Source organism: Tachysurus fulvidraco, chromosome 21, assembly GCF_022655615.1.
Source record: "Tachysurus fulvidraco isolate hzauxx_2018 chromosome 21, HZAU_PFXX_2.0, whole genome shotgun sequence".
In the NCBI taxonomy this organism is placed as follows: Eukaryota; Metazoa; Chordata; class Actinopteri; order Siluriformes; family Bagridae; genus Tachysurus; species Tachysurus fulvidraco.
Genome location: NC_062538.1, coordinates 7,310,670 through 7,323,656, shown reverse-complemented (window position 1 = coordinate 7,323,656; position 12,987 = coordinate 7,310,670). Strand labels below are relative to the sequence as shown.

Below are 12,987 nucleotides of genomic sequence, written 5' to 3'. Positions count from 1 at the left end.
AAAGCTATTAAGTGCAACTCAAAACAAGAACAGCACGTACAAAGAAGTACGAAAAGATGAATACATACATTTATTATTATACATATATAATAAAAATGCACATTGTGGGAATGCAAATTCAGGTGAATTGCGTCTGTACATCTTAGTAATAATCAAACGTACTGTAGGCTACATTGTCCATGTTTATATATAACACAATTCTCTTAATAAGTATGTGTTTACTGAATCCATCAACCATTTTCATCAGAAACCAATGGTTTTATGTCCAGAGCTCATTCTTTATCCAGCATATAAACAATTTGTATATATTGTGTATATTGTCTCTTTTTAAACACAGAGAAATACAGCATCATTGCTAATATAAATAATAAAAAAGTCCACTTGGTTTGCCATTAGACACCATTAAATGCGTAATAGACCACAAAATTCTATGTGGTTTGCAATCTAAAACATTAAACATCTCACAGTTTAAAGCCGTAGGAGACAAATCTGTAATTTGTTTTTTTAATGACATTTTTCTCCACCAAAGAAAATGCATAGCTACCAAAATTACTAATGAATAACAAGTCTGTTTAGTGACATAGATCTAAGATGGAAATGAACAGAAACACACAATACAGCAGGAATTTACCCTTGTTTTACTTTTCATATTATCTATACATCGCATATAACATTTTAAGACATTTTACAATCAGCACCAGTTATAAAATAATCCCTGAACTCATTTTAAAAAACTGATGTATTAAACAATAAACCATATTTAAAAAAAAAAATAAAAACAAACAGCAATATGCAGGATCTATAAAAACCTATACATACTTACATACATACATACATACATACATACATACATACATACATACATACATACATACATACATACATACATACATACATACATACATATATAGCTATAGTGTTTATACAGTATATATCACACCTGAAAAATGTTAAATAACATAACATAGGTAATAACACCTGAGGCTGAATACTTTTTAAACTGGCCTTTTGCAATTCAAATCAGACAGAAGACAGTAAAAAAAAATGAACAGGACCTGTTTGATTGTGACTTCAAAGGGGAATTTAACCCATTTTTTTTTTAAAAAAAACCCCAAAAAAAAACATGAGAGGGTGCATTAGAAAAAGGGGAGTTTAATTGGAAGTGAAGTTGTTTTTTATTTTCTTATAGATATGAGTCTAAGTTTAAGTTTGAGTCTAAGACTCAAAAAGGTTATGTTATTTCTACGGGGTCAGGAGGGACTGATCTAGATGTGGTAGCCTAGTGGTTAAGGTGTTGGGATACCAATTGGAAGGTCGTGAGTTCGATTCCTACGTCCAACAAGCTGCCACTGCTGGGCCCCTGAGCAAGGCCCTTAACCCTCAATTGCTCAGATGTATAAAAGCAAGATAAAATGTAAGTTGCTCTGGATAAGGGTGTCTGCTAAATGCTGTAATTGTAAATCTAGAGTGTCCTTCAGGAGTGGGCACACTCAACAAATGTGCATTTTATACCCCACTCTCCTCTCGGATCCAGCTGCGGTACTTGGTGACCCGTGTGTAAATGCCAGGCTTTCCCTTTCGACCACAGCCTTCACCCCAGCTCACGACCCCGACAAGAAACGAACGTCCACTTATTGTGTCTACAAAGGACATGGGTCCACCCGAGTCACCCTGGGGGCAGAGACAGAAATGCTTACAGAATTAATGCATAAAGAAAAATCAGTAAGAGAGAAAACTTTTTTTTTTTTTTTACTACCTGACAGGCATCCACTCCTCCTGTCAGAACTCCTGCACAGATCATCTGAGGTGTGAGCTCATCTTCTATCAGCTGACTGCAAACTGTTTCGTTGATGATACGCACCTCTGCTTCCTGCAGCACTGTCGCCAATTCTGAGCCAAGAACAAACCCAAATTCAAATTTATTTGATTAACAATCTTAAAATGTTATGTAAGTGTGTACAGTGAGCAAACACAGCTGTGGAGAAGAAAAGTTATAGTAAACAGAGTTGAGTGCACAATGTTGGTTAATCATAGAACAAAATTAAGAAGACAAATACATTTAATTGATAGGATATCTCATGTGTTAGATTTCATAATTATAATAGTATATTAGGTCTTAATAGTATATTACCAAAAACTGATATTAATTAAAAAATTTTACATCTTCTTTTTGAAATGTGCAAACCTATATGCCCAACATTTGCCTTTATAACTACCTCCAACTTTATTAGTATGCTCTAATAAGCTTTTGGCACCTTAGAATTCCTTCAATACCTCATGCATTCATCTTGATAAACTTGTTTAACACTCCCTTTTTCAGATAAGCTCTGCAGAGGGAGAGGCTTAGTTGTTTTTTTTCCTGACTATTTTGTGGTTTCTTTTGCCTGAAGTACTGAGTTGTTTTCTTTTTGCAAAGATTGATGTGTCCTCTGTTTTTTTTTCTAGTTTCATAAAAACTGGAATTTGTATGCTAATATTTTTTTAAATGAAGAGTTTTGTACAATTTTAGATCTTCATTGAGTATAAACACTAGCAGGTTTTCCTATTTCTGTAGTAAATTTGATTAAATTTTATGTTTTATGTGGTCTTCAAACCTACTGAATGTCTGCTGTATTTTTTAGTATTAGTACAGAGTGACATGACAAAACAAGACAAAACAATACAATGCAATTTGAGACACAAGTCACTGCAACAATCATAACAAAAGCGGAAAGTTTTAAGAGAGACACAGGTTGCCAATTTGACTGTAATCTGATGGAAAGCAATCGTTTGGCTTTGACGTGCCATCTAGATGCTGCCACATGTAATCCTCCAGAGATAGCAAAGAGTCTGCTCAACACTTCCACTTTTGCACATGCAAAATGTGTCATGAATAAACACGGCTCCCTTACATAATGGCAGTCTGTATCACACCGTGGAGGCCTGGCTTATTTTCCTGTAACATGACCTGTCATGTTTACATTTTTAAGTATCATTCGAAGCTGGATGCTACAGCAGACGTGAATTAAATTTTTTTTTTGGAAAAGGTGTGGTAAGATTTCACGCTTCCTACTAGGTCAGAGTGAGAAATATTCCTTTTGCCACTTATGTTACACAAATGTTACTGGCATAATAAAATGTTCAAATATTACAGTAATCCTGAATAATCACGTAAATCTTGGGTGGTCAATGCTAAGGGGTGCAGAAAATGCATAATGTCCATTTGATGAAATTCGACTAAATTGTTCCCTGGTTTAATAAGAACTTAAACTCTGTTTGCTCCACTACATGTATACAATCTTTCACATTATTATAGTTATTAAAAAAGACAAGTAAAATGCTTTCATACTTACGTCCTTCCTCTTTGGTTTTGCCCCAACCTGTGATCCACACAGACTGGCCTGTTGGTAACACTTGTGTTGCTGAAGGTAGGCAGATAGGCCAAATATACTGGCTGAGGGTCACAGGGCTGTCCAGCTCCATCAGCGCGATGTCATTATTGTGCTGCAGGGGGTTGTACTCAGGATGACAGATGATTTGCTTTACACTCTTCTGTACTGTGTTGGCTGTGTTGGTCTCAAACTGACTGTGCAGCCCCAGATAGACATCCCATTCTTCTGGCCAAGAATATCTGCTCAGATGCACAGAGTGTCAATGTTTCTGTAGTAATCTTTCTATAGCACACATACAGTGACTTGTATGATAGATGCTCCAAATAAACAAACATTAAAAATGCTTAATTTTGAATAGTGTGAAATGAGTTTTTTTCATTATGCAATGTTTATTTAGCTTTTTTGTAAGGAGTCTCCAGTGTCAGCACTTTTCGAGGTAAAGCTGTTACTATGTTTTCCTGGCAACTGTCAAGTAGCATTTTTTGTCTTATAAACTTAGAGAGAGAAAAGAGAGTAGGGTTTTTATCATCTGTGATATAAGTCATAACATAAACACGGAAGGAGCAGTTTAAGGATTTAGAACTGGCATTTGAACCTTCTAATGAGGTGGTCACTCTTTTGAACACAAAGAAGCCTTTATTTGGTCACATATACATTACAGCACAGTGAAATTCTTTCTTCACATATCCCAACTTTGGAGGTTTCGGCCAGAGCACAGGGTCCGCCATGATACAGCACCCCTGGAGCAGTGAGGGTTAAGGGTCTTGCTCAAGGGCACAACATGTATCATGGCGCTTGGGTATGTAGCTTGGCTGTGCTGGGGCTTGAACTCTGAGTTTCCAATCAACAACCCAGAGCCTTAAACCCTTATGCAACTGCTGAGTCATTCCACATTAATCCCAACCCCTTTAAAAAATGCCTCTGAAGAACGCTTCTAAAAACAGGGCACTCATCTCAATAGGGTGTTTTGGCTACAACATCAAATCAGTACGATAAAATAAAATTAAATCAGTACTACATGCACGATGGTGTATACAAACCGGTCGGTCTCTTGTATACAGTGTGCAGCTGTGACGAGCCAGAGGTTGCTGATTAACGATGCTCCACACACATGAGCTCTGTCCTTCAGGTGAAGACTAACCTGCCACGGCCAACTGCCTTCACTGGCCGCATTACCACCCACAATCTGAGAGGACTGGTATGGCCTCATACCACATTCTACAGAGAAATCATCACAAACACACAAGTATTCAGAGCACATAGAGAAATGTACTACTTGGCATGAACAAAGCAGTATCCATAGATATCCATGATATTTGGTTTTGTTTCCCGTTAAATTTTGGATTCTCATTGATTATTTTTTGCTCCTGATTTATTTTCTGTAACAGCAGCTATGACAGCACAGCTTTTGGTGTGTATATGTTCATTGTACATATATAGTCTGCAGTGTTAGTGCTTTATTACAGTCAGCAGACTGCTGGACAAAGGACTTTTCTACAGAGCTTTTCTCTGTAACACGACAAGCTGAGTTTTTACCTTTTAATAGCAAGACACTTGCCAGGAAAAGGCAGTTTAAAGCTGCTATGATGTAATTTATAACAGGACCCGACTATTAAAACAATAAATGTAATAAAAAATCCTTTTCTCTGGTTACACAATATCAGACATATACTTTCGAGACTAAAAGGACACATGTACTGTATCTGATTAACATAGATAGAGAAGTACATACAGAATTATTTAAAAATAGACATTATGAGTGATCGTGCCTATAATTTATCTGCTTTACCAGCCAGTGTGCTTTCTAAAGAATTCCTAGTTCTAGTATCAGTGTTAGTTACAGTAGATGCCAGGTTATTTGGTGGCTTTACATTTGAGTAATTTTAGATATGTAAAAACAATAAATTTCACCTATCATTGACTACAAATGCAGGGGACACTGGAGTATTTGGGATTTATTTAAGTGGCTTAATAATGTGATGACAATAAGCTTACCACAGCCTTCTTCATCTGAACCATCCTCACAATCTATGTGCCCATCACATTCTGGGTTCTGCTTGCTGATGCACATGTTGTTCTTACACTTGAAGGTAAACTCGGAGCAAGTGAGGACTATAGCTAAACATAAGAGAACAGGTCAAACCAGCTCCTTATATTCTACCTGTACACAATAAATACTCCAGACATGTAAGCTGCAGACAGAATAGATATTCACATACAGTAGTCTTTAAAATAAAGGTCAAATATTTTACTATTTCTGAACCTTTTAGTTCATAATTCACTTTTGGCAACAATAAACTGAATTATTTAGCTTGCAAAAGACATATTTTTAATTCTCTGTGACACCAATAAAATTGGTTATGACCCTAAAGAACCTTCTTGGCACCTTTAATTGACTAGAGCAGAAAAATACACCTATGAATTGTTGTTAACATTTACATCATTCTTACCCAGAATGACTTACATTTTATTTAAACACAATTGAGGGTTAAGTGTTTTGCTCAGGGGCCCAGCAATAGCAGCTCGGTGGACCTGGGATTCAAACCTATGACCTTTTTGCAGTAGTTTAACATCTTAACCACTGAGCTACCACATCACACATGCAACCCATATTGTTTCATATTTGAGTAAGCTGCTCTGATAGAACATCAACCATGCATAGGCTGTCAATGCAACAGACAATTTTTCATCCTTTCTACCAATCTATACAGTAATTGATAAAAGAGGGCACAATTGACAAACTGGGGCCTTTCAATTGCACATGTACTTTCAGATTCAGGTTCCTAAAAAAAACAGATTCATCCACAAATAACTATGATGTTACATCTAGTGCCAGATACAGGACACTTTTAAATGTTTCTGAATTATTCAGAAAAAAACCCCTCAAAATAGTAAAAATGATTGTTGTGTTGGATGACTCACATTTAGTGCACATGGATTCATCTGTACCATCCTCACAGTCATTATGGCCATCGCACTTCTTCTCCTCTGAGATACAGTGGCCATTTCGACAGGCCTCTTCCCCAGTTTTACAGTAACCTGCAGACAGGACAAATGTTTACTAACTCTCACCAAACTCTCACCAAAATGTAAGGAATTGTGTATAATTAACATTTTATTTCCATACCACAGTTCTCCTCATCTGTATTGTCACCACAGTCATTAACACTGTCACAGTGCCAGTATTTGGGTTTGCAGAAGCCATTCTTACATCTGATTTGAGACTCATCACAGACTACACAAGTAAAAGGAGATTTCAGGTGACATTTTATTATGTCAAAGCTGTATCTTACATTTCCCTTAAGAAACAAATCAAGAAATTCAGCCTTAAGAAATCATGAGTAATTTTAAAGCAGGTCACGTTCTTCCTTAACTCACGGTTTGTCTCTGTGAAGTATAGCATGGATCAAATGTGTGATTAAGTATTAAACTGAATACATTGTTCAAACATTAACCTCATAGCTCATGTGTTACAGAAGTTAACTTTAGATACCAAATATGTATCATGAAAATCTAATTTTTTGGCTCAATGTTTCCTTAAATGTAAAAGTGATGGATCTGAACGGACCGCAGTTCTTCTCGTCGCTCATATCTCCACAGTCATCATAGCCATCACAGCGAAGCTTCGAAGAAACACAGGCATCATTTTCACAGTGGAATTTTTCAGAACAACCTGCACGTTAAAAGACAAGCATGTTCATACCATTACGACTATTACATTAATATGGTCAGATGTTAAATTTCATGCCTATTATTAAATGTCATTTCAACAACACAGATGGTAAAAGCAGTAAACATACGATCGAAGGGTTTGAAGGCTTCAAACTCTGCAGAGAAGCCCTTGTCTACATAAGACATGTCAGAGAAGAATTTTATATCTGCCTTATCTGTCTTGATGACGAGGGGTATGATTTCAAATTTTTCTCCACACATCCTTAAAGAAAAGAAATTAAATATATTATTCAGCAGAATTGTGTGGCGATGTTTGTCATTTTATTCACTGGAAAAAAATACTGCATTAACATGTATTATATGCATTAATATGCTTTAAAAAACAAAAGAAATGAAAAAGCATTTAGTAATAGGAAAATGCTGTAATTTATGTTTTTCTTATTTATCTGAATTTATTTTAATTTATACTACAGCAATATTGAATTCTCCAGTCTGATTGGTCAGAAGGTGTTGATGAACTTTCTGTAACATTTTCTCTGACATTTTATATCAGCGCACTCATTCTAGAAACAACTTACACAGAGCCTTGTAAGTCGTTTGAAACATTTCTGTAATTTGCATACATTGGGTTTTCTGTCAAGTGTTTTCTGTGAGAAGGTTTAATACTGAAATATGTACCTTTCCATTTAGTGATTACTCTATAAAATGACAAGCTGTATTTATCTGCCTTACTGCCAGTGAGGGAACTATTTTTGGTTGCCATAATGTAAGCCAAAACAGTGGAAACTGGTTTCACAGACATTCCACAACAGCTATTGTTTATGTATAAATTCAAATTCTTAGAGTTGACTGTGGATTAAGAAGAACATTATACAACCTTGTCATGTACCTTCATTTCTTATGTTTATTTATGCTGAAGTTCCTGTTTGTTCATGTTAACTAACGCAGTCAGTTTGTACTCACTCACTCACTCACTCACTCACACTCACTCACTCATACTAATTCACTCACTCACTCACTCATACTAACTCACTCACTCAGTCAGTCAGTCAGTCAGTCAGTCAGTCAGTCAGTCAGTCAGTCAGTCACTCACTCACTCACTCACTCACTCACTCACTCACTCACTCACTCACTCACTCACTCACTCACTCACTCACTCAGACTAATTCACTCACTCACTCATACTAACTCACTCACTCACTCACTCACACTCACTCACACTCACTCACTCATACTAACTCACTCACTCACTCACTCACTCACTCAGTAAGTCAGTCAGTCACTCATTCACTCACTCACACTCACTCACTCACTCACACTCACTCACTCACTCATACTAATTCACTCACTCACTCACTCACTCACTCACTCACTCACTCACTCACTCACTCACTCACTCACTCACTCACTCACTCACTCACTCACTCACTCACTCACTCACTCACTTACTTAATCACTTAACCTATATAAAATAACTTTGCTTTCCGTAAAGATCTAACCTGTTGCCATTAACCTCCAGGTAATCTTTAGTACAGTTTTCTGGACTCTGTCCTGGATCAGTCAGTGAAAACTTGTTGAAATTTATTATGATGTGTTTTCCCTCTGGAACCTGAGACGGGACATACACATAAAAAATGAAAACAAAGCAACTAAAAATGTATGATATTCAGTAACCCAGCAATAAATTTCATGCCCCATTAAAGATTTAATTTTTTTACTTTAATGTTCCAAACACACTGGGTCTGAGGAGGATAACTGGAGGGAAAGCCAGGAGATGTAAAGGTGCCTTTCATCCCGGTTAGTTTCCCACCACATGCTGAAAGGTGAGATGAGAGAGTTTTCATTGTTAGGATGAAGAATATAATATAAAGGTTCTCAAAAGTTCTTTCTTTAACATCTCCTTGTAACTGTACCTTGGATTTCTGCAGGCACTTGAGAGTATTTTGCTCTGAAGCCTGGGAAATTATTTTCTTCATTTGTAACCAGAGTAACTAACATGACATTTCCAGAAGACAGTAAAACCAGCTGCTCCCCGAGGGTGGAGGTTCCACATTTCCTGTATGTATATGTAAGGATTGGTGACCGTGACATTTCACAGAATTATAACATCTATTATAATTACTAAATTATGCATAGTCATAAGCAAACTTATTCAAATATTTCTGTTTTGACCTAGAATACTAGAGGCTATATATTAACAGAAACGTTCAAAAAAATATTTTTTCTTCCACACCTTCACACATTCTTCCAATATTTTTATCTTTAAAGTAAATGACGATATCAAACCCATTTCTGCTCTCCTTCATAAGAATCTATCTAACCAATGAAGTGCTCCTTCATAAGAATCTATAATTTGAATTTTAGATTCCTGACTAATTTAATGTCAGATTTGTGGTGAATAAATAATTTATTTGTTGTATAATGACTGAAAATATTTGAGTCAGCTCCAATGTACTGGTAAAAAGTGTTGTCTTACAAGTAAAAATAATTTACTGTAATAATTTAATTCCATGTAAAAACTGCACCATTATCTTCGGGGAAAACAAACAACGTTTTCAGTTCAGCAGATGAACTGAAATCTGATCACCAGTTCATCAGAAAATCCTGATTCACTGTTTTAATTTTTTTTTTTATATTTAACTGACTGAGCACTTACTCTGCCATGACATGACTCTCACTGGGGATAAGAGAATCATACACTCTAATGAAATCATTGCGGCAATCATTCTCCAGGTCTACCACTGTAAACTCCAGCCGAAGTCTGTGATTGGGGTCGGCACGGAGCTGCCACTCGGTGTAGCTGTTAGAGGTGTAGGGAGAGTCAGGAAAGCCTGGAGACTGGATAATGTCCGTTTCACCCGCACGAGAGTGGTGGGATTTCTTATAGTGACCTGACATTAGTAACAAGATTGGTAGATACCTTAAATTATATAGAGGAAAAATTGTCAATGTAAAAAAGGTGAAATAAAAAGCTGATGTACAGTATATTACCTTTCAAAGTTGAATTAACCAAGCGAGGATCAACAGCTGTGACAATGGGTTTAACCATTTAATAAAATAAAAAAAAAAAAAATTTCTTAGGTCAGAGTTTTTATACATAGCATATATCCACAAGTGTATTCATTCTGAGAAAGGAACTTATGTGATGTGGTCTCTAAAAATAATAAAAATAAAACAGTCAAAGAAGACAAAAACTTGGGACCATGAATGAGAAGTAATAACTTCAATAACTTCCAATTTGAAACTTATTGAAATAATTATTAATGTTGTTTTAGTATGTATGGATTAGGTTATGAATATAAAGGTATGTGCGGCATCTATCATTAGAATAGGAAAGAATCTTAAAATACATTTTCTCTCATATTTGTTAACCATAATTTGAAAAACGTTGTGTTCCCGTCCAAATGTACTGGGACAAAACGTGAAGGCTTTCCATGGATACCACACACATAAAAAAAGAATAAAAGTAAATTAAATATTTGAGTTTGAGTTACCTGCAGACATCATATTGTTAATAAGCAGATCATTGGTTGGCTTGTGAGAAAGCCTCCGTGTTTGTCCTGGCCCCATGGTATGCATGAATGACTCAATAGCTTCATCCACAGCAGATACCTGAGCCTCTGGCACACTGAACTCAGACATGTAGTAGGCTATAACCATGCCATCACTGGATTCACTGAAAATGAGAGTAACATTTTGCTATTAATCTGAATTTCAATGTTGTTATAAGTACAAAAATCCTAAAACCATTTGTATTGACACAGTTATGAAAAAAATCCACAATCTGTTTTTAGTTTCACAAACGTTTAACTGTCAGAACAATGATTTATCATTACAAATTCATTTTTTGCTTCAGTCTGCCAGACCGTTTCCCCACATTAATCCTTAAAAGCTACTTCAGTTGAAACTTTTATATACATTTTCCTTTTATTCAGCTCAATCAGTGAAATCCATGGACTACATGTAATATGTAGATTTACAGGACTGGTTTAAAAAAGCAGACAAGATATTGCAAAACTAATGTCTGGATCAGAAGGAAAGAAACAAGCCTGAACTGATAAGTGAAATTATATGACTATCACAGTCTTGGAAAGCATTTCAACATTACAAGCTGCATTTTTATTACAGACTGTATGTTTAAATCTTTTACAAATCAGGCCAGTTAAAGACATGATGTTTCTCCATATCAGAATTGCTAATAATTCATATAAAAGTTAAAAGTTCCAAAATGAAGTAACAGTGTATATTTTCATACCTGAATGCTTTAATACTGGAGCTGACATAATATTTGAAGAGTAATGGCACATTGCTGTACATTTTTTTCATCTGAAAGACATAAAAATAGCTTAGAAGAGTATATGCTGGATATGCTGTGGGTATTATAACATACCTTCACAACTCATGTATCCTGGAGACTGGGTTAGTGGTTAGTAAAATGCACAGACACTAAACTAAGTTTCACATGTCCTTCCTTTATCCTTGCAACTTTCCTCTGGGTTTTCCAGTTGCCTCTTAGAGTATATTCTCACCTCATCCCAGTGTTCTCAGGAGAGGCTCTGAGGTTACCATAACCCCAAAGATAAAGCAGTCAAAACTAACTGTTTTTGTTACAACTCTAACTTGATATAGCAACCCCTCTATGATAAAGAGGCTAATTTGATTATATTCTTATATAGACCCTCACCAAACTGTACTAGCATGAGGATATGTTTTTTTTATTTCTTTTTATAACGAGTATAAAGTACTTCTGGAAGTCACCTTGGATAAGGTCTTCTAAATACTGTAAAAAAATGATATCAGCACTCTGAAATTGGTAGCATATCGAAACAAATATGTTTATGAGTATGGGAAGTGCTTAAATAATAAATTGAAGCGATTAGGATGAACATGACTCACTTGTTTGGAGAGGTCAGAGGCCAGATTATTAAAATGAGCACTGTTGCCATCCTCATACGAGTCTATAAATATCAGATTGGCGACTGTCAGAGAACCAGCAAAGACCTTCTTAATTCTTACATCGGTTCTCACTGTATGAGACAGAAAAACACAAGTTTAGAAAAATACAATTCAGCCAGTTATTCTATGTGGAGCTGCAAATTGTCTAGAGTGAATACTCACAATGAAAGTTCCACACTAGTACACCTGTTAACAGTGCAGCCACTGCTGCCAGTATGATCAGGATGATTACTAAGACAATTCTCACAGATAATCTCTTCTTCTTTAACTTCTTAGCATCAGATGTAGGGAGAAATTGCGCTGATGGTTCCAAGAGATCATCCTATAAAGTGTAATAAATAAACAAACATGAAAATAAAATAAAAATGTTATAAATAAACTTTATAAAATAAAAATGTAATAAATAAGCAAACAAAAAACAATACATTGTACAAATTGAACCGCTGAGTATAGAAAGAGGGTCTAGTTATTGTCATGATGATATGGTATTTTAGCATGAAATTAATTTGCTGTAAAACATACCGGGGATTTCAGGCTGTCTTTAGTTCCATTCCCGAGAGAGTCCATATTATTCACTGGATGCAGAAAACTTTGAAGGTTGAAGCCAAGGAACCATAAAATCAAGTAAAACAATGTTTCTGGTTAGATCTACAACAATTTCCCTTATGTTCTGTAATGAACCTGTCCAACAGCGTAAAGGTGTGTAGCTGCTTTCTATTGAACCTGTTCTGCAGTGTAAAGGTGTGTAGCTGATTTCTAATGAACCAAATGAACCTGTTCAGCAGTGTAAAGGTGGAGCAACATTAAGCATGTCTAAATACATTCATATAACTCAAATAGACCATGGTATTATTACACAACAACAACTCTGATCAGGATTTACATCTATACATTTATGAAGATAGTCCCAGTGCACAACTCTACTATAGACTGCAGGCTATAGACTCACTTCATCACTCAAACCATCCAGACAGAAATCAATAGTACT

The 12,987-nt window shown here is 35.8% G+C and overlaps 1 protein-coding gene across 1 annotated transcript; it reads right to left on the bottom strand.

The window, feature by feature from the left end:
- Window positions 1–47: 47 nt before the first annotated feature.
- On the bottom strand, window positions 48–12,739 carry st14b (ST14 transmembrane serine protease matriptase b). The gene is made up of 19 exons (XM_027157291.2): window positions 12,522–12,739; window positions 12,162–12,321; window positions 11,940–12,070; window positions 11,299–11,369; window positions 10,538–10,719; window positions 10,035–10,070; window positions 9,700–9,934; window positions 8,957–9,099; window positions 8,762–8,859; window positions 8,543–8,652; window positions 7,172–7,305; window positions 6,940–7,044; window positions 6,499–6,606; window positions 6,294–6,410; window positions 5,367–5,489; window positions 4,412–4,589; window positions 3,333–3,610; window positions 1,757–1,890; window positions 48–1,671 (listed from the first exon to the last, which is right to left on the bottom strand). Exons 1-19 carry the CDS (start codon window positions 12,564–12,566, stop codon window positions 1,507–1,509), a joined length of 2,553 nt encoding a protein of 850 aa, XP_027013092.1. The 5' UTR covers window positions 12,567–12,739; the 3' UTR covers window positions 48–1,506.
- Between the last annotated feature and the right edge of the window lie 248 nt (window positions 12,740–12,987).